The sequence below is a fragment of the Acomys minous genome (genome assembly GCF_964271855.1).
Source record: "Acomys minous genome assembly, chromosome: 1".
Classification (NCBI taxonomy): Eukaryota; Metazoa; Chordata; class Mammalia; order Rodentia; family Muridae; genus Acomys; species Acomys minous.
In genome coordinates this window covers 21,371,599-21,396,343 of record NC_140483.1, presented here as the reverse complement: position 1 = coordinate 21,396,343, position 24,745 = coordinate 21,371,599, and the positions used below count along the sequence as shown (strand labels likewise).

The following is a 24,745-nucleotide window of genomic DNA, read 5'->3' as shown; positions in this document are numbered from 1 at the left end:
TGTGACTATCAAGTAAAGGCACGATTTACTAGTCATGGCCACACTTTGTACTCTTCGTTCTTGAACTCAGCACGCCTGGTGTCACCTGATCTCTGAAAACTAGACAGAGTTAATCCTGGAGGTGTCTGAAAATACCAGTATTAAAGTCTTTGCAAGATTAAGGCTGAGTGGAAAGAACCCAAGCTTGGGTTAGAATCTGATTTTTTTTTTTTCTGCTTTGCTTGTGACCTTGCTTCTCCCCTTTCCCTCTGAGTGCCACATCCCGTGCCTTGCAAGACCGCTGCGCCCTGTTGTGGCTACCCGGCCAGAGGCCATTTCTTCCCCTTCACTCCCTGCTTTATTATTTTTTTTTTCCTGCTGCTTTAACACACTATGAAATTTGCCGTGTTCCTTGTCTGTCTCTCTACACTACAAATAAGCAGTTTGTGGGCAGGAATTTGTGTCTTTTGTCTCTTGTGTCAGGGACAGCTTTCTTGCAAATGGTGCTCAGAAGAGTTTATTGAAATTAAACACACTGTGCAAACTCTCATATTCAGTCTATATTTCAATAAAGATGGATCGGTGTGTTTTAGTGAGACAGAAATTAGGGAGCCAGGCATTTGCCCTATGGGGTTCTCCTGTTCCAGCAGGCAGTCTCTTTAGGATTCTCACGGATGAAGGTAATTGAGTTCATGCAATTAATTTGCAGATAACCTCCAATTGGTCTTAACACGTCCTCATTGTTCAGGCAACAAGTTCCTGTGGGGCCCTGCTGACGACAAAAGCATCAAGTTCCTGAGCCTATGGCTCCCTCTGAAAACTTGAGGTGCATACACTTGCATCCGTGAGACCATAAAGAAGGCATAATGTGGTGGTACCAGAGCTCCGGTCTCCCTGGCAAATCTGGACAACTGTCCAACTTCATCTTTAAAAAGAACACACTTAAGTAGTAGCTGATTATTATTATTTTTTAATATAAAGGCTCTTGTGTCACACAGGAAGGCCTCAAAATTGCTATCTAGCGAACAATGACCTTCAACTCCTGACCTTCCTACTTTCATCTTTGGAGTGCTGGGATAATAGGTACTTTATGTGGTGCCGGGACTTAAGCAAGTATATGTTCTTCAAGATTTTGTCTTGTGACTTCTTGCAGTCCTTACAGCATTCAGGAGGTTGGCTGGTGGCCAGAGGCAATGAAGGTAATGTACACTAAGCCCCACTCCAAGGATCAAGTCCCACTATTGGGTATCCTGTCTCCTCACCCTCTTCCACTCCTGTCACGATGGAGGCAAAGTTGTCGTCGAGAAGGATCATGTCGGCTGCCTGCTTAGAGACATCAGAGCCAGTGATGCCCATGGCGATGCCGATGTCAGCCTTCTTCAGCGCGGGGGAGTCGTTCACCCCGTCACCAGTCACCGCCACAATGGCTCCCTGGGGAAATCCAGACAAGGGCGGGGGAGGGGGGGAAGGGGCGGGTGTTGGAATACTTATGTTAGATTCAGCATCAGTCCCCAAAGATCAATTTGAGTCCAGCATCTCATTTCTTCATGCAGTCATGTTTGATGCTCAGCCACATCTTCTGTTCCCCTGAGCTATTTAAGCTCTCAGAGAGCTTCTAAACTGAAGGCTGTCGATGAGGTTCAAGATGGGGTTCCCTCCAACACCCTTCTCCCCATCCCTCATGCTCCCCTCCTGGGTTTGTGGCTGGACTCTGCCAGGCTCCACGCGGGGGGTGAGAGGGGGGGCCCCTTGGCTCCCTTACCAGTCTCTGACACCCCTCCACAATGATGAGCTTCTGCTGGGGGGAGGTCCGAGCAAACACTATCTCCTTGTAGGACTTGAGAATTTGGTCCAGCTGTTCTGAGCTCATGTCTTTCAGCTCTGAGCCATGCACTACAATGGCAGTAGCAGACCTAAGGGAAGGAGTTTCCAAAGGCTAGGTCCAAGTGCTGAGGGCTTGCCTTGGGTCCCAGTGTTTTCTACTAAACTCTTAAGTTCTGGTGTCCTTCCCACCCAGTTTCCTTGTTCTCAGTGTGTACCGTCCTCAGATTGACTCATCCCACCCTTGTCTATCTTTGTCAACCACTCCTCCCTTTTTTGGCTCTATCTCTTTTCCTATTTCCTCTGAAAACTCAGTGATCTAATAACTTAGTTATTTCTGCTTTATTTCACTTGCTAGAGTGTAAGTGCCACAATCCTACATGTTGCAGGAGACCCCAGGAACTTTCCGAAGTGGTTTTGGGGTAAAAAACAAACAAACAAACAAACAAACAAACAAAACAACAACAGCAACAACAACAAAAAACAGGCTGAGGATGGAGGGGTAAAATGTTAGGGGTCTCACTTGGTATTGACTTGATTGACAGGGATATGAAGACGGGCAGCAATCTCCTCTGCTGTCTCGTTGCCTTCAGAAATGATGCCCACACTTTTGGCAATGGCTTTGGCTGTGATGGGGTGATCCCCTGTCACCATGATCACCTGGGTTGGGGGAGGGGAAGAGAAAAGGAGAGTGTTTTAAATAAGCTCTGGAACCTTTACCCCCCCACCCCCACCCTACCCCCAATAATTGCTCAATCCAAGGACAACTCCTACAGGTCAAGAGCGGTGCTGCTGTGGCTTCAGTCCTTGGCGGGAGGTGGGGATGGCAGCCAATGTGACAGAGACACTTCAGGCTCTATGCTGCCCAGGGCAGAAGCCAGTCATTTGAAAATATTGCAAAATCCAGAATTTCATTCAATTTGTTCTAGAAGCTAGGTGTGACTTTAAGCAACAACACAGAAATATATACCAAATATTATGAGGGAATGTCTAGATTAATATGTCACCTAACAAAACTTTATCAAGGTCCAGTGCAGCATATAGAGCCTTAGTCTGCCCCTTGTCTTCCCTAGTCCGCATTTTCAACCTGGAAGCTCAGTGTATCTCATTTCTACCTAAAGATGAGGCTCTTGCACGCTACACTTTCATAACATTCTGTTCTTTCGATGTGCTACACTTAGCACTTGTCTGTGTGGTGCTCTCTTCCTCATGGAACGAGAGCTTTGTGAAGGCGAGAGTCATATGCACTTTGCCCCACTACAACGTCCTGCACTTAACAAGCCATCGACAAATAATTATGGCATGATGGGTTGAAGGGACGATGGGTCCCCGGGAGCTCCTTCTCAAGGTTCCCAGCTGTCCTCTAAGCATCATACACATTTTTAAACTCTGCTAGGAGGGATAAGTAAAGCATCAGACAATGACAATTTTTTTCACTGCTTTCAGGAGAAAGGGTCTATTTGCTGAAGTGGCTTTCCTCAAAGAACCAACTATAGAGTTTCACAAACTCCCACCACTCCACAAAGCTAGCACACCTGACTTGATGGGAGAAGACAGCAAAGTGCTAACTAAGCTGTAGTTACTGAAACTGCACTGAGCTGGTACCCCCAAGCCACTGATGTTGATTGTTCAGTCTAGTCTCAGGACAGTGGATCCTCAGGAGCTCAGTCCGTGGCTGCCTGATGGCTAGGATCTCTAAGAGGGCTATCTTCTACGTGTGGTTGAAACTGATCCCGAAGCCGTGTGATTCTGGGTTCCAGATCAATGAAAACTTCCCCGTGGCTCATCCCTGGTGGCCTTGGGACCTGCCCCACGAGGCTGTCATTCTCATGATTTCCTACTCACTCACCATGTCTGACCATTATACAGACTGTTGTGTAGAGTGGCTTCAGCTACCATGGAGGTGGAAACCTCCATGCCAAGTCAGAGAAAAAAAAAAATACAACACTAACTATTCCAAGAGTGAGTTCTTTAGACACTTTTTTTGTTTGTTTGTTTTGAGACAGAATTTTTCTGTGCAGCCCCTGGTGTCCTAGGCTCACTTTGTAGACCAGGCTGGCCTCGAACTCACAGGGATCCACCTGTGAGTTCCCAAGTTCCCAAGTGCTGGGATTAAAGGCGCGCGCCACCATGCCTGGCTAGACTCAATTTTATTAAGCATTCATATACAAGGCAATGATTTGAGGACAGAGCAGGTAGCTGTATGCCCATGACTTTGAAATAAATGTGATTTAAAAAAATTAAAAAATACTCCCATTGTATTTATCACTAAAATTTTAGTAAGAATGAAGATACTTTTGTCTCATGTCTGAGATGCATGCATATAACGGAAGTGTAATTCTACCAAGAACACCCCCTAAAGGTACTAAATTCCAATGTGGTGCGGCCGCCTAAGCTTCTTGTGTTCTCACACAGTTGTACCCACCACCCTTGTGTTCCCTTCTACCCTCTTCTCCCAGGTCAGACCATCTGAAAGACACTTTCAAACGTTAGTAAGGAGGCCATATCCCCAAGGACAGCTTTCAAGGCCTGCCTTCTTTGTAGAGAGAACAAGGGTTATAATGCACCTGCTACCTTCATTCCGCTAAAATCTTATTGAAATACAATGGAAGTATTTTCTAATGTTTTTAAAAAATCACGTGTATTTCAAAGTCATGGGCATATGGCTATCTGCTCAGCCCACCAGTCATTTTCTGGTAAAAGGCTTTGGGGCCACGCAACAATTATATGCCTTCCTTTATTCAGTCATCTGTAACAGTCATCAGCTGTGCGTCACCACCACTTTGGTCGGGGGAGGGTGGCTCTGAAGCAGAACAAGCCCCCACGGGCCTATTACGTTTTGTACATTTTGAAAGATGATGCCACTCTGTCTGTCTTATTCTTCCCTCCCAGGGGATGGAATGACTCACAATTCCTCAACTGAGCCTGCCAGCTTTCCATCAGGTTAGGGTCCAGGAGGAGGCACCCAGTTGTAGGGAGACCCATAAAGAGGTCCAGAACAAGAGCTGCTCAGCAAGCACTGGGGCCTCCTAGCTCAGGGCCAGCCCCTCCAAGGCCTCACCAACCATAAGGAGCTGGCTTTCGCCTTGGGCTGTGGTGATACCCTGACCTGGTAGGCACCCAGATCCCTATTACTTCTTTGGTCCCTATTTGGGCCTCCCTACCTGTTGGCACACACTTATGGCTCTCTTCTTGCCAAAGAGATCCACAAGTCCCCAGGTGCGATGCATCGCCGACTCCATTGACAATGCTGTTTCTCACTCTAATAGTCTACCTCAAAGCTCAGAAAACACAGAGGAACGCCTTCTCCCATGATATGGGATGGTAGCTCACAGCACTTCGGGAAAACGACACTGGTTATTCTATGGAGATGTTCTGTAATAATGCCATCCCCACAAAGAACTCACTGCCTCACAGAGTTTATAAGGTGGTGATTAAAAATTTGATTCGCCATAATCTCCCACATCATTTCTTTAGTTTCCACTCCAGTGAACCACTATTTAACTAAACGTTGTTCCTGGGGACTCAGACAAATTGCCAGCAGCTACAGGCCTAATATAAGAGCAGCTCCAACTGGGAGCACTTACCTCCCAATCTCCACCCCCAAGTGACTCCACCTCCTCCACTCTAGCTACCTCCTCCCAAGTCTAGAGGATGCAGATGAGATCGAGAATACAGTGTATGAGCAGAAAGTGTCAATGTCTAATCTGTTAAGATGTGAATCTTGGCCGGGCGCGGTGGCACACGCCTGTAATCCCAGCACTTGGGAGGCAGAGCCAGGTGGATCTCTGTGAGTTCAAGGCCAGCCTGGTCTACAAAGTGAGTCCAGGACAGCCAAGGCTACACAGAGAAACCCTGTCTTGAAAAACAAAAACAAAACCAAAAACAAAAGAAAAACAAACAAACAAAAGAAGATGTGAGTCTTGGGCCAGTGAAATGGCTCGGTGAAAGTACTTGCTGAACAAGCCTGACAACCCGAATTCAAACCCTGAAGCCCACAAGGTGGGGGAGAAAGAATTGACTTCCAAAGACTGTTCTCCCAAACAACAGCTGTGCAGCGTGGCCTGTGTGTACACACACTCACATATGTACACACACTAACACAATCGCCCAATCAGCATTAAAAAAAAAAAAAAAAAAAAAAAGGATCTGGGTCTTTGACCTATAAGCGTGAATAGGCAGGATCTTGGAACTGGGACACAATCCCATTGCTGCCTTCCTGTGTTGTTCAAGGCCTACGCCATTGGAGACTTCGCACCTCGGGGTTTGCTCAACAATGGCGTTTCGCTGTTAGTCTCCAGTTTTTCTCTGAGGGTTGCAGGTTTATGCCTGCTACTGCAGCTGTGCACTGCAAGTCAGACCCATGGAGAGCGCTCCAGCTCTCTAGGGCTCATTGTCTGCTCCTGCCTGCAGGCATTAGCCTCATAGTACCATGCCCTGTCCCAGGATTAACCCCTCCTGGATTAACAGGGCAGCTGTAACATGGTTTAGGAGCTTGTTCAAAATGTGCAACCTCCCGGGGCCCTAGATCTACTGAATTAAGACAGGAGAAGAAAGGAGAGAGAGAGACACATGCATACAGAGAGACAGACAGAAACACAGAAAAAGCATTCACACATTGGCTGAAGAAGCTGTGTGCTTGACAGTGATTTCAAACACGTGTCCTCATCACAATTTCCAGAAACTCTGAGGCCAGTCTGGGGTCTGGGGGTTTAGCTTAGACAGCTGACTTTTCAAGCTTTCCTGGTGATTCCAACAATCAATGTGAGATAGGCTTCCAGAAGAAACTTCCTTTCAACATCTCCAAAGAGTAGATACCATAAACTCAAGGAGGCAGCGATCCATTAGACTAAGATGACCAGGCACTGGCGCTGGGCTTTCTACCAGCTGCCTCAAGTTGTGACAAATGGGAGACTTTTGGGGAGGCGGGAACTTACCTTAATCCCTGCACTTCGACATTTGCCCACAGCATCCGGCACGGCAGTTCGAGGAGGGTCAATCATGGATATGAGGCCGGTGAAGCACAGGTTCTCCATGGGGAAGTTTAATTTATCTGTATTAAATTGGAATCCCTTCGAGAAGTTGCTGGGTAGGTTCAAGAAGCAGAATCCTAGAGAGAGATGAAGGGTTCAGCAGTCATCCCATACGTGTCCCCCACCACACACACCCCAATACCCTCAACTCTTCCTCTCGCAAATGCCCGTCTTGATGTCATATTCTTTCAAAGCTCTCTGTCAGCTCCTCACCCAGCACACGCTCTCCCATGCCTCCCAGTTCTAAGTAGGCGTTTTGGAAGTCTGTCCTCATTTCCTTGTCCATGGGGTACTCCTGACCGTTCAGCATAAAACTGGAGCAGAAATCCAGGATCCTCTCAGGAGCACCCTTCATCAGCAGCATGTGGGAGTTGTCTTCCAGAAGGTGGATGGACATCTAGAAAAAGACGATGTGGTGATAGAGCCGGCTGCGGAGGGTAGGAGGGTGGGCCAAACACAAACAAATGAAAAAATCTGGGGAAAGTTTTTGAAGGTTAAGTAAGAGACTGGCAATCTCACACCATCCTCTATTAGGCCAGATCAGACTCTGATTGGATGGCTCATATGAGCTCGAAGATGTTTAAGACGTTCAAGAGCCAGTATCAATATTTTATTTGCTTAGTGCTCAGCTAAGTCCACTCGATCCTGCAAAACTTTAGTTCCTTCCATAAAGAGTTTTTTAAAAATCTTGTCTTGCCTGCTTTATCATTTTTAACGATTTATTGACTTTTATTTTCTGTGCTTTGGTGTTTTGCCTGTATATATGTCTGTGTGAGGGTATCAGGTCACTTGGAGAGTGTTGGATTGTACCCAGTTTTGAGCTGTCGTGGGGTTGCTGGGAATTGAACCCAAGTCCTTCTGACAGAGCAGCCAGTGCTCTTAACCTCTGAGACATCTTTCCAGGCCCCTTTATTAGGTTTTTATGAGAGCTGTAAACCAAAACCAAGACCCAAAAAACCCAAACTGTGAAACCGAAACACAGATTCTAAATAATTTCCTCCCTGAAGCCACTCTCTTAAGAGGCAGGAGATGCCTCTGGGAAACCCTGCCTATGGGTTGGTGCCTGACAGGGAGGGTAAGGTGTGTGTTTGTGAAAAGAATCTGCAGAGTCTACAGCGAGCAAAGGGAACACTCATATGGCTGGGGGTTTTGCTGTTCCCTTGGATGTCTGATCTATGAAAAGGCACCCTGTAGAGTTCCTCTTTTCACTTATAGGAACTGCCTGCTATGACCACTGCTGGAGACAGAACCAGCAAACTGAAAGAAACTGTGGGAACACAGGAGGCGGCCAGACTGCACTTCCCGGATGTCGAGTGGGGTGAGCCACTGGCCCGTAAAATGCCGTCACAACTGATTTGTTAGAAAATGATCAGTTGTGTCCAAGATACGCCTAAGTGGTTAAAAGGAAGAACCTGGTTTAAAGGCGGAAGCTGTAGGATTAACAAAGCTCAATTGTCTCAGGGCTCAGTGAGTATTTGTTGAGTGAATAAAAGGCTCAGGTAAACACAGAGGTCCTGACACTACTGGCTTGGTCACAGAGAATAAAAGCCTTGGTAGAAGGTTACAGCTAGGGCTTACAAGATGGCTCAGCAGAACAGGTGTTTGAGGCCAAACCTAAAGACTTGAATTTGATCCCTGACCCGACGGTAGAAGGAGTGGACCTGTGTCTACAGTCTGTCCTGTGCCTGATACGTGGAATCTATGACAACTCCCTTCCCCAAAAGAAAGAAATGTTTCGGCCGGTGCTGGTGGCAGATGATTTTAATTCTAGCACTCAAGCAGCAGAGGCAGAAGTCAGTGAGTTCAAGAAGTCCAGGCTATGTAGAGGAGATACTGTCTCAAAGATTTAAAAAAAGGAAAAGAAAGAAAAGAAAGGCAAAGAAAAGAAAGGCAAAAGAGATAGGTGGGGTTTATTGTTGTTTGTTTGTTTGGCTGGGCCTTATTATGTAGCCCTGGCTGCCCTGGAACTTACTATGTAGACCAGGCTGGCCTCAAACTTGCAGAGATCCACAAGGCTCTGCCTCCTGAGTGCTGGGATGAAAGGCATATACCACCATACCTGGACAAAAATAATTTCTTTGTTGTTAAGATTATATAAAGAGCAGAGTGGTTGCGGGTGCATGCCCTTCATCCCAGCACTCAGGAAACAGAGGCTAGTCTGGTCTACACAGTGAGTTCCAGGGCAGCCAGGGCTACACAGTGAGACCCTGTTTGTTTGTTTGTTTGTTTGTTTTTAAAAGATTAAATAAAGAGGGGCTGGGGGATAGCTCAGCAGTTAAGAGCACTGGCTTCTCTTCCAGAGGACCCGAGTTCAATTCCCAGCACCCACATGACAGCCCACAACTGTCTGTAATGCTAGTTCCTAGGGATCTCAACACAGACATACAGCAAAACACCAATGCACATAAAATAAAAATATTTTTAAAATTATATAAAGAAGATAGAGAGAGATGTCAGAAATGCACAGACTACAGTCTATTTGATTTCCTCTTCAGAGATGGCAAGAGACTGACAGGCTAAGTAAGACACATTCCTTTCAAAGACTGGCGCCTCTGCCCTTGGAGCAAGCTAATTATAGCAGTTTACTCAAAGCCTGTCAGAGCTAGCGCCTGCTGGAAGCCAATTCCAGTGGGCTTGTCTGTCACACACCATGTACCACAGAGACCAGTTCTGCCCCTTGAATGATGTTCGGTAGCTCAGAGGCACTCATATGGTAATTTGGGGGGGAACATGGTTACATTCCAACAATGTCATGAATATGTTTGACTTTTATTTTTAACCACATGGAGGGGAGAGTTCCTAATTCATCCAAAGGCCTTATGCTCTGCCAAGCCACAAAATTCCTGTCTGGTTAGTGAGGCCACCAAGTGTCAGAAAAAGTGGGAATAAAGTTTGCAGCTTATTTGCAGATCTGGGTTTACTACAGTGACTAAGACAAGTTTAGATAGGAAATGTGGACGGATCTATTAATCTCTAGTGTTCCATCAGAAAGGACAAGTAACTGGGCTTTAAAAAGTTGTATGGCCTGTTATTCTGTTATGTCTGAAGACAGAAGGGGAAACTGACTTAGGAGTCTTATCTCAACCCTGCTTCGCTCTCTCAGATGCCTCATGGAAACACAAGGAATCAGAGGAATCATTGCGGGAGAAAACTGGCCTAGTTGGCTCCAGCTGTGGCACGTTCTCTGCTTCTTACTGAAATCTTCCCTTTGAGGTTGGCTTAGATTTTCATCCCCCCACACCCATAGGTTGTTTTGGCTTCTTTTCTTCTTCTTCTTCTTCTTCTTCTTCTTCTTCTTCTTCTTCTTCTTCTTCTTCTTCTTCTTCTTCTTTCTTCTCCTCCTCCTCCGCCTTCCCCTTCTCCTCCTCCGCTTCCTCCTCCTCCTTCTCCTTTTCTTCTTCCTCCTCCTTCTCCTTAAGACAAGGTTTCATACTACATAGGTCAAGCTTACCCGGAACTCAGGGTAATCCTGCCTCAACCCCGTCCCGGCTGCTGAGGTCATAGGCATGAACCACCATGCATAGCTTCTCTGGATGTTATTGTTGGTGCCACCGGCCGTTACTCAGCCTTTCCCTCTCCTACTTGCTTCTTCCCAGATAATGAATCAACTTGGCCTTTGAAAATGAAAACTATAAGGCAGGCATGGTGGCTCATGCCTTTAATCCCCACCACTGGGGAGGCAGAGGCGGATGGATCTCCGACTTCGAGGCCAACCTGGCCTAAAATGAATTTCAGGATAGCCAGGGCTACACAGAGAAACACCCTGTCTTGAAAAACAAACAACAACAATGAAGAAAAATATGACACATGTGCTGGCAACCCCTAACTGCCTCACTGATGGTTGTTGCATTAGGAACTTCATGGAGGAAAAAGGGGATAGTTGACGGTGAAGCAAACATAGTGCCTTGTAGTCACAAAGGTCCGTGGTGGTTCTCCTGAGCCATTGCCCTGCTTTGAAATCCAGCTGGAGGCAAGGGCGTAGCTGCCCAGCTGAGGAGCCTAGCTGGTGCCAGCCCTCCCTTCTACTTCTACCTTTGTCAGCTTTGTACCTGGTACTTGTTGGTCGAATTGAAGGGGATCTCCGCCACCTTGGGGTTTTTCTGTCTCATCTCTTCCACAGGGTTGTAAGACTGCTCGATGAATTTGAGGAGGGCTGACTCAGAAGCATCCCCTGTGGCTACCCGCTGCAAGGAAGAATTTGTATATAGTAAGTCCCAGAGCCCAGGATTTACCTGTGCTCTCAAGGAGAGAGGCAGAGGGGGGGGAGGGAAAGGTGTGTCTAGCAAAACCACTGAGGGCGGAGAAGTGACTTTTTTTTGGGAGAGGGCAAGTGGTACTAGTCTCGGAGGTGCCCTCTTCCCACGTAAACTCCATACCTTAGCTATGGGAACCGATTCCTGATGAGGCTTAAAGTAAGCTCGGTTACAGAGGCCAGCGATTTGAGCCAGATAAAACCAGGTGTCCGAGGACTTGGGAAATGTTTTCCCTAGGGAAGAAGGAGGGGAGAACTGTAAACCCACAAGAGTTTAAACCAAGGGATTAGACTTTGAGGGAGAGGTCAGTAGGGAATTTGGAGGTTCAAGGTCACTCTCAGGCACATATGGAACTGAAGGCCAAACAAATAGGAGGTTATTCTTTTTTTTTTTTTTTTTTTTTTGGTTTTTCAAGACAGAGTCTCTCTGTGTAACCTTGGCTGTCCTGGACTCACTTTATAGACCAGGCTGGCCTCGAACTCACAGGGATCCACCTGCCTCTGCCTCCCGAGTGCTGGGATTAAAGGCGTGCGCCACCACGCCCGGCTTTATTCATATTTTCATACCCAAATACTGCACTGAGGTTCTTCCCACCCCCCCAAGACCAGGTGTGTGCCAGCGCTGCCCGGCCTCCTCTATTCACTCTACTTCCCAATTCTCTCCTGTTTGTCTGGAGTCATCTCTCGTAACACTCCCTACCCCCAAATCCTCCTCCTCCTCCTCCTGGCTACCCACACCACTATTCACCGGTAGTCTGCTCCTCACTGGTGTCAGCCTCATATATAGTCTTGTCAAACCACAAATGGGCCACGGTCATGCGGTTCTGGGTGAGCGTGCCCGTCTTGTCCGAGCAGATGGTGGATGTGGAGCCCAGCGTCTCCACCGCCTCCAGGTTCTTCACCAGGCAGTTCTTCCGAGCCATGCGCTTGGCGGTCAGCGTCAGGCACACCTAAAAAGCCACCAGAAGAGGAAAGACTGCATGGTCGGGGAGGACTGCTTATATTATTTTGCTTTGGGAATTTAAGCAATTTTATTCCCTTTTATTCCAAACCAGCCTTCAGACGCCCCACCTGTGATTGGCATAAAGGATACAGAGGAAATGTTTCAAATACACGCTTTATGGCAAGAGTTTCCAAGGCCTGCCTTCATCGGAATGTCAGTTACAGAGCACAGGCTCCTCCCCAGGGACTAGATGAGAATTTTCTATTCAGTAGCCTCTTTTCCATCCTGGGCCAATTCCTCTCTCTCAGATTCCCTCTCTCCAAGGACCACATAGATGGGTAATGTTTGATTGTGGTATATAGTGCTAGGTAAGAATGGGGCATTTTGCCAGTAGTTTCAGAAAAGTTTGGTCAGGAGGGAACAAGAACACTGGGGAAGATGTCACAGTACTAAAAAGCCCTTGAGAAATCATTTAAACCAGAAAAGTTTTGTCAATCATAAATTGAATGCAAGGATTTTATTTTTGTTTTTGTTTGGTTTGGTTTGGTTTGGTTTTTTTGTTTTTTGGGTTTTTTTTGTTTGTTTGTTTTTGTTTTTTTCTAGACAGGGTTTCTCTGTGTAGCCTTGGCTGTCCTGGATTCACTTTGTAGACCAGGCTGGCCTTGAATTCACAGAGATCCACCTGCCTCTGCCTTCTGAGTGCTAGGATTACAGGTGTGCGCCACCATGCCCAGCTGCAAAGGTTGTTTTTAAGAACTAAAAAATTATTATGCTGTGGATATCTAAGTATAGAACTCCAATTATGGAACTACAATTTATTTACATTATGGCACTAGTCACTGTGTTTTAAAACTAGTCCAAACATGCCCTAAATGTTATTCACATTTCTATTGTAAGAATATTTAAAAAAACTGGAGCATACCTAAACAAGCTATTAGTAAGATGAAGAGCTAAGAACATTACCCATAGGAGGACTGGTTAGGGAAAGAGGGATTACCTGGGGAGTCTGAGGGGATGTGATGGCTACCATAAAAAGGGGGTGGGGCTAAAGCAGACTTGACAGGGAATTGACTGATTTTGGTTGAGAAAGCTAGGATGAAACAGGGACTCACAATCTGCTCAATATGATGAAATTGAACTAAGTGATCTTAGAGCAAACCAAAAAACCCACAGTTCTCTTTCATGGATTTTATAGGGGACATTCAGCATTGGCTCAAAGATTGGATTTAAATGGCCTTGAAGTCCTTTCCAGTAGGATTCTGTAATTTCAAATTAATCTTTCCATAAAAAAAACTAACGAATACTTAGGCCTGTAGATCTTAAGTGCTTTGGCCAAGTTTGACAGCTGATGCCTCTGAGACTGGACACACTCCTTTCCTCTGTTCCATCTTGCTTCCTCTTTCACCGAGGAGAGAGAGAGAGTAGTCACAGAAGCACAGTGAAGTCAGTGTAATGCTGGGAACTAAATTGCTTTCGATGTCTAAATACATCTCAGGAGTACCATACACTGAAGATGTTCAGTAACAACAAAAGAGATACTAGGGATTTCATTTCTCTAGGGTCATTTGTTAGCCCAGAGGCCACCCAACCTTGTTTACTCACAGTGACAGTGGCCAGAAGCCCTTCAGGCACATTGGCCACAATGATGCCAATAAGGAAAATGACAGCATCCAGCCAGGAATAGCCCAAGATAAGTGAGAGTGCAAAAAAGCTGACACCAAGGAAGATGGCGACAGATGTGATCAGATGAATGAAGTGTTCAATTTCGGCAGCAATGGGGGTCTTGCCCATTGACAAGCCTGATGTCAGGGAAGCAATTCGGCCCATCACTGTAGAGTCTCCTGTAGCGATCACAATACCCCGGGCTGTTCCTGTGAAGAGAGGAAGACACCGTAACATCATACTGTGGTAAAGCGAGAAATGCCTGGATCCGTATCTCCACCCCAGTTACTGACATTGATTTCCACAATCCTTAGATTGTATTGCTATGAGAGTCTGTTGTCATCAGAGTTGTCCCCTAACACTTTATCATTTCTGGAGTGATAGGAACATTGGGCACAGACCTTCCAAGTTCCATAGAATTCTTAGGATGTTAAGATAACCTTTTGTTTTCATGAACAGCTCTTGGTTGGCAACTCACAGGATAGGGGAGTTGCCAAGGGGAACCAACCATGTGATTATATGGTGGTCCTTTCAGCTCTATATCCCAACCACTGAGAAGGGAAGAGAGGCTGAAGGTTGAGTTGATTCCCAATGGCAAATGATATAATCGGTCATATCTGTGTAAGAAAACACCCATTAAAAAGCCAAGACAACTGGGTTTTGAGAGCTTCTACACTGGCCAACATATGGAGGTGTCTGGAGGCTAGCACACTGAGGAGACAGAAAACTCCCTACCCCTGCCCACATACCATGCCCTTATGCATGTCTCCCATCTGCCTGCTCACTTGTATCCTACCATCTGTAGTAAGTGGGAAATGTAGGCCAAGTGCTTCCCTGACTTCTGTGAATCTCAAGGAAGGAGTAATGGGAATCCCAGGTCACAGTCAACCTGTCTGAAGTATGGATGACAGCCCATTACTTGGATTGGAGACCGAAGTAGTGAGAGTCCCATGGGATTGAGCCCCTATCTGATGCTATTTTACAGTAGTTAAGGTCAAAATTGGACTGAGTTCTGGGGAACTGATAAGGAATCCCTACAGTAAGACATAGGATTCTTTACAGACAAAAAGTAAGGGTGCAAGCTTTAGCCTGCAGAGCAGGCTCCTCCTCTTGGCTTTCAACAAAGACCTCTCCAGTCCTCTGTCGGTATTTGAGAAGCTCTGCCTGAGGAGCCCCCTCCCTGCTTTTCTGACTAGAGCTAGTCTGACCTCTGCTGGGTAGCACAAGCCATAACATTGGTTCCCGGTGCTTTCCCAGGGCCTTTCCCACCAGCCCTCCACCCCGCCCAGAAGGGCAGCTTAGACACCATGGTTGACTCTGTCCTCACGTAGTACAGGACGTTCACCCATAAGCTTCAGACAAGGTTGCTGAAAACCATTCTTTCTGCTTTACCACAGTGCCTGTCCTTCCTACCACTCAAGTCATAGAATTATCACGGAAAGAAACTCAAGGACAGAGCTTTTTGTGTTTTAGAAGCAGAAAGGCACAGGACACAAAGGTCAACTTTTTAAACAAGTAGCTGTTTTCCCTGAGATAAAGTACTATGCCCCCCAAGGAAGCTTGGTTTCCTCATACTTAACACGGGATGAAGCACAGCTCAGATGCTGTGGGTTTTACACCTAGCAACCCAGTGTTTGAGAGACTGAAGCTAGGTGGTTGCCCTGAGTTCAAGACCAGCCTGGGCTACATAGTGAGTTCTAGGTTACTGTGTGCTACAGTGTGAAACGTGGTCTAAAGAAGAGGAGGAGCAGCAGGAGGAGGAGGAGGAGGAGGAGGGGAAGGAGAACAAGAGGAGGAGGAGGAGGAAGAAGAAAGGGAGGAGAGAAGGAAGAAGAAACAAAAGACCCACAAAGATGTGAAAGTAAATGTCTCCTAAAGAGCCTAGAACAAGCTTGAATATATAGTAGACACTAAACTTTCTTGCATTAAGGTGAATAAAGGATTTCCTGAAGAATCAGTGTGAAATTATACATGTGACTCAGCAGGCGCAGCTCCCACAGACAAGAGGCATGAAGCAGCTGGGTGGGTTGTGTGTGTGTCTGTCTCTGGTTCTAGAATCGCCTCCAGCCACAGTCCAGGAGCACGGACTGGAGGGGTAAGTCAGTGATCGAGAGCTGTGAATGCTCTTGCGGACAACTCGGATTTGGTTCCCAGAACCTACGTAGTGGCTCACAGCCATCTGTAACTGCGGTTCAAGGGTATCACCTTTTCAGAGCTCCTTGGGTTCCTAAATACATGTGGTATGCATACATGTGCGCGTGCACACACACACACACACACACACACACACACACTGGAGCAGGCCAGTTCTATGGGGCCACAGTGTGGAGTCTGTGATACAATATTCACCTTCTACACAGTTGGTAGAGAAGAAGATGAGGTTCCGCGTCTCCAGAGGGTTGTCATGGGTACAGTCAGGGCTGCGAGACTGGGGTTCTGACTCCCCAGTCAAGGAGGCATTGTCTACCTGGGATGAGAAGGAGAACAGGTTAAAAGGCAAGCACAGGACTAAGGAGAGATTCATTTATGAAGGCAGCATCACTTTATCTGTTAGAGCCATCACATTAACATACAGGGATGAGCGGAGGTACTCCTGGACCTCACTGCATCACTTCCAAACCGCCCTCATCACCATTCTCAAGGCTCTGAGTAATAAGATCATTTTTGTTTTGTTTTGTTTTTGTTTTTGTTTTTGTTTTTTCTGTAACTAACCCAGGTCTTTACCACACCTTAGAACCAGTACCTTAGGCTCCCTCCTATAGCTTATACATCTCCTCACCTTACATCCTTGTGAAAAGATAACCCTGATATCAGCAGGAATTTGGTCTCCACCCTTCACTTCTACTAGGTCTCCCAAAACCACATCTTTTACATTGATTTGCATCTTCTCGCCATCTCGAATTACTAGAGCTTGCTGTAGGAAGAAAACGTAGGGTGATTACACAGCCTCCTGCCATTCCTATCCTGCTTCCACCCTTTACATCTATCTGCTGCATCTGTGTTATCCACAATAGCCTTGGAAAGGTCCTTGGCAGATTGCATATTTCTGCCATTGCTGCCTGCAGTACCTTTGCAGTGTGACTGGTGGCCTTTCCATTAAAAGGTTGGGATGTCTTTGTCCCTAAATGTAGACTTGCCCGTATAATTTTTTTCTTACATTTTTTTATTTTTAGCCCATAAGATATTAGCAAATGTGGTACAAACAAAGGTTTAAAAAAATTCATGTACAGATAGAGACCCACAGTCAAACATCAGGCAGAGTTTGGGGAATCCTGTAGAAGAGGGGTCAAAGACACCACAAGAAAATCCACAGAATCAACTCACCTGGGCCCATAGGGTCTCACAGAGACTGAACCACCAACCGGAGAGCCTACACATGACTGACATAGGCCCTTGTGCACATGTGTTACAGTTGTGTTGCTTGGTCTTCATGTGGGGCTCCTAACAGAGGGAGCAGGGGTTGTCTCTGACTGTGTTGCCTGCCTTTGGAACCCTTTCCCCTAACTGGGCTGCCTCGTGTAGGTTCAACAGGAGATGTGATGCACCTAGTCTCACTGCCACTTGATATATGAAAGGCCTACCCAAGGGAAGCCTTTCCTTTTCTGAAGAGAAAGGGAGGAGGAGTGGATGGGGAGCGAGAGGGGGGGAAGAGGAGGTGGGGGGAAAGGCTTGAAGGAAAGGAGGGATGGGAAATGGCAGATCTGGATGTAAAGTAAGTAAATTAATAGAAAAATTGTTCATGTTAAGGCTTACCCCCCTGTTCCTGGGAACCCCTCTGTCCCATGAACAAGCCAGAGCTCCAAGCATCCCAGTCATTTCAACCAAGGCTCCAGAGGAGTGAAGAAAGTTATTGTATATTTTTACCTAGTGGAAGCTGAAGTCAGTTGCGATCACAGCAGACATTGACCACCCAGACATAGAGCTGGGACAAAAGCCATGTTTGGGGTGGCATATTAAGCAATTGGTGCTACCTGATAAGCTCCAAGCTCCTAGTCAAAACTCTTATTCAAGGAAACATTTAAATTATGTTGACATTAAAGGGAGATGAAAATTGTAGGCTACAAGGCTAGAACATGATAATATTGTTGTATGATTTTGGAGACTTTTTAAAAAAGCTTCTAGGCTTGTATTTAGGAGTTCCAATATGCTGCCATACTATTTCTAGATACCTTTAAACATTCAATTTGAAGATAAATTTTAAATTCCAGAAAAGTTTTGGTAATAAAAACCGTGACAAGTATACACAACTTTTACCTATCTTCATCCACTAACTTTTTCTGCCTCTAAGTGATAGGCACCATGACAATTTATTCTAAACACTCTGTGTGTGTTTTCTAAGAACTTTGTAATCTTCTTTCTCTTAAAAAAAAAAAAAAGATTTTTTAATTTTTTATTTTATTTTATTTTTTGGTTTTTCGAGACAGGGTCTCTCTGTGTTAGCCTTGGCTGTCCTGGACTCACTTTGTAGACCATGTTGGCCTCAAACTCACAGAGATCTGCTTGCCTCTGGCTTCCCAGCATGTTGGAATTACAGGCATGCAACCCCATGCCCATCAAAAAAGATTTATTTTAATTTTGTGTGCATGTATCCATGTGCACCATGTCCATGCCTGATGCTTGTGAGATCAGAAGAGAAGGGAGGTGAGGATTCTTTGAAACTGGAGTTAGGGGTGGTTTAAGCCACCATTAGGGTATGGGAACAGAGCCCAGATAGGTCCTCGGCAAGAGCAGCCATAAGGTTCCTATTGCTGTGATGAACACCACAACCAAAGTCAGCGTTGGGAGGCAAGGATTTGTATCACTTAAACTTTCCACACCACAGTCTGTTATCCAAGGTACTCAGGAACTCAAGGCAGGAAACTTGAGACAGGAGCTGATGCAGAGGCCACGGAGGAGTGCTGCTTAGAGCCTTGATCCTCATGGCTTGCTCAGCCTGCTTTCTTATTGCACCAAGACCATCACTGTCCACAGTGAGTTGGAACCTTTCATGTCAATCATCAATTGAGGAAACATACCACAGGCTTATCCACAGGCCAATCTGGTGGGGGACATTTTCTCAACTGAGTTTCCTCTTCCCAAATGTCTCTGGCTTGTGTCTCTGGTTTACATAAAAATCAGCCCACACAAACAGCAAGTGCTGTTAACTGATGAGCCATCTCTTGGCCCCTAGATTATTCTCTCACACAATACAGTGACCGGTTTCGGAAGGTTTCCACTGATGCGATACTCGCATCTACTCTGTACATTTCAGCTTTGGTCACTTGACTCAGAATGTCTTTTGAGGCGCTGTCTCCCAGCACAACATCAGGCCCAGGGCCTATATCTTTACCAGGGTATCCACAGTGCCTTATCTTTTTTTAGTTTCTTTGAAACTGGACCACCGTCACACCTTCATTGTCTTTAATGTCAGCCTACCCAATGGTCTATTATCTGAGTTTGACATTTTCTCTGGGCCATTTACAGGGCCCCCTCATCACCAGCTTCACTCAGGGAACCCACCCTGTTGTGACAGGGAACCAAATGATTATACAGCCGGTCACAATCTGCAGCATTTCTCAGTAGATCCTCCCACACGAGTCCTACCTACCTGAGGCACCATGTTCTTAAAAGACTCCATGATCTTGGAGCTCTTGGCTTCCTGGTAATACGAGAAGCAGCCGGTGACGAGGACCACGGCAGATAGTACAATACCCAGGTACAGCTGAAGGTTGGGGGGGTGGGAGGGGGAAAGTGTCATTAGCGCATCCTTTTCTCCCTCTTCATCCCCAGATAGATTGCCAAGGTAACAGCTTCCTCTGGGTGGAGGCAGTCGTAGGACTGAGTTTGTAGGGCAGAGGGGCTGAGAGGAATCTGAGACAGCACTGCCACTCTTGGCTTCCTGATACTGAAAACCTAAGCTACTGTGTGGAGTGGTCAGAAAAATCCCAGACAGAGAATTTGAATCGTCCACTCCCCCAATAGGCAGGGAGGTGGATAATGGAGCCGGACAAAGTGAGAGATGTGGAGAGGTTGACGTTCTGTGTAAGAGAAAGGGGCTGCAAAATGCTGGGGTGATGACTGGGTGAGAGAACGGGCAGAACAACGGCTCTTAAGGAGCTGAGCCAGAAACTCTCTAACTAAGAGTTTCAGGGGTCCAAGATGGACCAGGAGCCTCCTTCCCTAGAAAGTTCTGAACTATTAGGGATTTGGGCTAGAAGACTTCGGGAGCTCCAGGCACAGGAGTTTCAGAGGAAGTTAGCAGAGGCTAGACGGAATGGTACTAGATGAGCAAGCTCACGTTATCTTTGTTGGCTTTTTCTTGGTATTGCATGTTGATGCCGTAGGCCAGGAAGCAGAGAATGGCGCCAGTCCACAGCAGGAGGGCGAAACCACCAAAGAGTTGTTTGCAGAACTTGACCCACTCTGGAGTGGTCGGAGGAGGGGTCAGTGCATTTGGTCCGTTTTGAAACAGAATTTCCTGGGCAGTTTTGAGGCTATGGCCCTGTGTGGGGAGGAAATAAGGATGGAGAGAAAGCTGTGAAAAAGAACCAGTTACTGCAAAGGAGGAGCAATGGCTACAGCCTCGGAAGAGGTCTCAGAACATCTTCCTTCTGCGGATTCTTCCCCTTACGTCAGGATTTTAGAATTGGTATTGTAGAAGGGGGTGGCATTTAGCATGCTTCCTTATATAGAGCTTGCTTGTTTGTTCATTTGTTTGTGGGTTGGTTTACAAACCTTTTGAACTTGAATACTTTATCTTAGGGCTTGGTCCTGAGATAGGAGCTGAAAATAGCATCATGAATAAAAATGGCTTCTTCTCAAAGGGACTGCTGAGATGGTGTGGAGGGAGGGGAGGTTGAAGCAAGGCCTGACAACCGAAGTCTAATTCTTGGACTCACGTGGTAGAGAGAACTGAATCCCACAATTGGCCCTCTGACACCCACGCTCATGCTGTGGCACAAGCACACCTCCACATATAAACATAGGCGCTCACAACCAATCAAATGAAATGGTCCTTACTCTAAGAGAGCTCAAGTTGAGATGACAAACATATAGAAATGACTATATGGTACTAAACGAACTCGGGTATGATCCAGGATGCTGGTAACATGTTGGCAATTTATACTTTGGCTTTGCAATTTGGAAACCAGGGAAAATCAAACTAAAGGCACCCATGCAAATGTTTTTATTCTAGTCTTATGAACACGTTTCTGTGCTTTTCCCTTTACGTTATGTGATAATAGAATTACCAAACCCTATGAGCTTCTTCTCAGAAAGACTCAAGGGGCCCTCAATACTCTCTCTAGAGGGCCCCAAGAGAGTTAAAGCTTTTAAACAACAATACTAAATCACTGTCTTCTTCAATCATCATTGAGAATGGATGGTTGGGGCCACCAAGTTCCGGGACAGCCTGATCTACATAGTAAGGCTCTGTCTCAAAAAAAAAAAAAAAAAAAAAAAAAGGCGGGGGGTGGAGGTGGGGGATGGTAAATGTTATGGTTTGGCTCTTAGATGTTCCCCAAATTACCTGATTCCCAGCTGATGGTAGTGTTGTGATGGTGTTGTTGCTAGGGCATTTCAGGTGGAAGAAATAGGCTACTGGGAGGCAACCTTGAAAGGCACACTGGCATTCCTCCCCCACCTTTGTTCCGTCACATGGCTTCCTTCCTCCCCTCAGGAATAGTGGAGTCAAGAGACCACAACCTAAATCTTCAACATTGTGAGAATGACTCTTGCCTCCTTTATGTTGTGTCTGTCTTAAGCTCCTTTTTTTTTTCTGTGAAGAGACCCCATGACCAATGCAACCTCTACAAGAGAGTGTTTATCGGGACTTACAGTTGCAGAGGCTTAGAGTCCATGACCATCATGGCAGGGAGCATGGTGGCAGGCAGGCTGTAGCTGACAGCTTGTATCCTGATCCACAGGCACAAGGAAGAGAGAGAGAGAGACAGAGAGAGAGAGAGAGAGACAGAGAGAGACAGAGACAGAGAGAGAAAGAGAGAGAGAGAGAGAGAGAGAGCGAGCATACTGGGACTGGCCGAAACTCTCAGCCTCAGTAACATGCCTCCTCCAACAAGGCCACAGCCCCTAACCCTTCCCAAGAAGTTGCACCAACTGAGGACAAAGTATTCAAACATATAAGCCCCTTTGTTCAAACACCAGATTCAAGTATTTTGTCACACTGATAGAAAGCTAACACTTCAAGTTTTCCAAACATTTCATGATATATCCCAATAGACTTTACACCAAAAGGTATGAGAATTTGGATTTTTCTATTAGAAAGCTAGACATTAGCTGGGCATAGTGGCCCATACCTTTAGTCCCTGCATTTGAGAAGAGGAGGTGGGTAGAGCTCTGCATAGGAAGTTCCATGCTAGTCAGAGCTGCATAGTGAGACCTCTTCTCAAAAAACCAAAAGAAAGATAGACATAAAAGAGGTTTATAAAATATAAGATGACACTAATTTTTTGAAAAACATAGTTACTTGGTCAAAAATATTATTGCTCTGCACTGTCCTTGCTTGTGGCCTCAAGTCAGTGTTAACTTCTGTCCTACTCAGGCAGGTTTTTTTTTTTGTTTTTTTTTTTTTACCTTGGTCAAGTCCACATTGTACTTGGCACTCAGCTCCTCCAAGGTCAGCTTGTGATCATTCTGAGGGGACAGAAGAGTCATGGAGGTGAGATGGTGACCTCTGGTCAAGTGCAGGGAGGGAGGGAGGAAGTGGGAAGGGACAATCCTGGCTGTGTGTTTTCTTCCCCAGGGAGGACGTGGAAGGCAGCTGGGCAGAAGACGGAGGGGTGTCTCAAGGGCTATTTGCTTTGGGTATCCTCACCAAATCCACTTCCTTCTTTAGCTCGTCTAAATCTTTCTTTCTTGTCTTCGATTTTGATAGACTTGCAGACGTGGATTTAGATCTCAGGCTGGGTCTTGGGCTTGTATTCTGCTCCATAACGTGATCTCTGGGTATAGTTGGCTCGGCTTGGCTGGTGGGAAGAAAGCAAAGCGGGTAAGGGCGTGAGGGTGAGTGGAAGGAAGGGTTGAGGAGCTGGAGGTAAGGCGGTGTGGTGGAAAGAGTAAAGGCCAGCCAAGGAGTGGGAGGGATAGAGGGAGGAGCCTGTGCAGCCTGGGAAAGGGGAGGTGAGTCAGGGAGCAAGTCTGAGTTGCAAGGGTGGAGAAGGATGCGAACAGCTGAGTGAGCCTAGGCTCTGAAAAGTGAGGGTCACAGTTAAGAGGAAGCTTGGAACAGAGGGTCCCTGGGTACCTAAATGATGAAGATGCAGGAGCTCAGCCGGTGGAAAGTGCAGTGGGAGCCGAGGTCAGAGTGAGCTGCTGGGCAGGCCTGATGTCCCAAGCCTTATGTCCTATGGGTGCCATGGCAACAGCGTAGGCTCAGCATCACAATGGGCTCATGAAAGATCTAAGCAAGAACACACAGACCTCTGTCTGGGTGAGGATGACTGGAGCAGGTTCTGCCACAGAGAAAATTCAAGACAGCAAGATTAGAACAAAGTCTTTGTGACTTCTGAGGCTAGGAATACTCCAGTTAGGTGGCTCAAAAAATTTTTTTAAATAAATAAAGACAGCAGTGTGTATCCATAGCCTTGTTTTGTAGCCCTACCTAGCCTAGAACTCACTCTGATTCTCTTGTCTCTGCATCCCTTAGTGTTAGGATTAGAGGTGTGGGCCACCATTTCCAACTCAGATATTGATCAATATTGAATTTATGTTTGTATTCTTGCAGATTATCTGGGGAGCTAAGGTCTGTATTTGCATACTGAGTCCTCCATCTAACTGCTGTGTGACTTTGTACAAATTGACTGCCCTTTCTGTGCTTCCCTTTTCTGTTTAGAAAAATACCTTCTACCTTGTAAAGAAGCGATAGTAAAGTGAGGTGCTCTGCATCCTAGCTTCCTAAACTGTATCCGGCCACACTATATATGGTTGTGTAACTAAATGGGGGTGCGTATGCACATACACAAATTGGCAGCAAAGTTTCTGATTATACAATAACAAAAGATTAATTTGAAATCGAGTATGTGATGAGTCAGGTGTTTCCGGCAGTGGCTGCTCGTGTTCTGAACACGGAACACGCACACTTGGCACTGTTGTGTGGGTGCAACGAACACTGCTAGAAATAACTGTGGCTCAGTTTTGTGTGTGGTGTGTGTGTTGCATGCACGCACATGACACAGTGCATGTGTGGAGGTCAAAGGACAACATAGAGTATTTCTTTCCTTTTATCACTTGGGTTCTGGGGGCGAGAGCTCAGGCTCTCAGGCTTGGGCAGCAAGTCCCTTTACTACTGAACTCCCCCTGGCCCCTCAGTGTTTTTACTATACAAACAACATACTGTTCTGGGAGAAATGTGATCGAAAACAACCTTTACTATTTCCATCCCATGATTCCTTGGCCTGGAAGTACTATAATTTTGCATTGCATTGTGCTAGTTAGAAGGTTGATGAGTTTCCTTAAAGTAAAAAAAAAGTTTTTTTTGAAAGATACATCTGCTGCTGTTTTTGCATTATATATTTGTGAGAAACGATGTTTGACCAACTCTGAAAAATATTGCTGTGCCATATCAAATATTCAGCCAAGATTTAATTCTTTATGTAAAAATAAACAAGTGTTTCCATCTCATTAGTATGTACCGTTCTGAAACAACTTCTCTGGAGAAAGGGGGTCACAAATGGAACATTTGGAGAAGCCTCGCTGCAGACAATAACTTCCGGCATTATGTGGTCCATGTTCAATGAATAGCTTGGACTCACTATTGGTGGTTTTACATGCCTCTCACCAGTCGGTTCCTCTCAGTGAAAAATAAAACTCTCTCTTAGGATATGCCCTATTTCCTTACTGTACAATGTATTGGCTGGCAAGATGGCTCAGTAGTGAAAGGCACTTGTTGCCAAGCTTGGTGACCCAAGTTTGATCTCCAGGACCCACGTGGTAGAAGGAGAGAACCAACTTCCGCAAGTTGTCTTCTACCCTTCACATTTGTGTCATGCACCTACCTACAAAAGAAGACACGGACAAGCCGGGCGTGGTGGTGCACGCCTTTAATCCCAGCACTTGGGA

The 24,745-nt window shown here is 46.1% G+C and overlaps 1 protein-coding gene across 3 annotated transcripts in view; it reads right to left on the bottom strand.

Moving 5' to 3' along the window:
- The window catches only part of LOC311603513 (sodium/potassium-transporting ATPase subunit alpha-4), a 40,003-nt gene extending 16,928 nt beyond the window's left edge, over window positions 1–23,075 (bottom strand). For all 3 annotated transcript variants that reach the window (XR_014781109.1, XR_014781110.1, XM_084792482.1), the window contains exons 1-16: window positions 22,932–23,075; window positions 22,503–22,653; window positions 22,262–22,321; window positions 19,968–20,171; window positions 19,278–19,391; window positions 16,470–16,604; window positions 16,040–16,157; window positions 13,631–13,899; window positions 11,834–12,035; window positions 11,210–11,319; window positions 10,883–11,017; window positions 7,047–7,230; window positions 6,738–6,910; window positions 2,324–2,460; window positions 1,742–1,892; window positions 1,242–1,410 (exon numbers count right to left, since the gene is read on the bottom strand). Coding sequence is in view for 1 of the 3 variants with exons in the window: in XM_084792482.1 (XP_084648608.1) it covers window positions 1,242–1,410; window positions 1,742–1,892; window positions 2,324–2,460; window positions 6,738–6,910; window positions 7,047–7,230; window positions 10,883–11,017; window positions 11,210–11,319; window positions 11,834–12,035; window positions 13,631–13,899; window positions 16,040–16,157; window positions 16,470–16,604; window positions 19,278–19,391; window positions 19,968–20,171; window positions 22,262–22,321; window positions 22,503–22,619 (2,278 nt within the window). In the remaining 2 variants the exon portion in view is untranslated. The remainder of the gene's footprint in view (window positions 1–1,241; window positions 1,411–1,741; window positions 1,893–2,323; window positions 2,461–6,737; window positions 6,911–7,046; window positions 7,231–10,882; window positions 11,018–11,209; window positions 11,320–11,833; window positions 12,036–13,630; window positions 13,900–16,039; window positions 16,158–16,469; window positions 16,605–19,277; window positions 19,392–19,967; window positions 20,172–22,261; window positions 22,322–22,502; window positions 22,654–22,931) is intronic.
- Window positions 23,076–24,745: the final 1,670 nt, after the last annotated feature.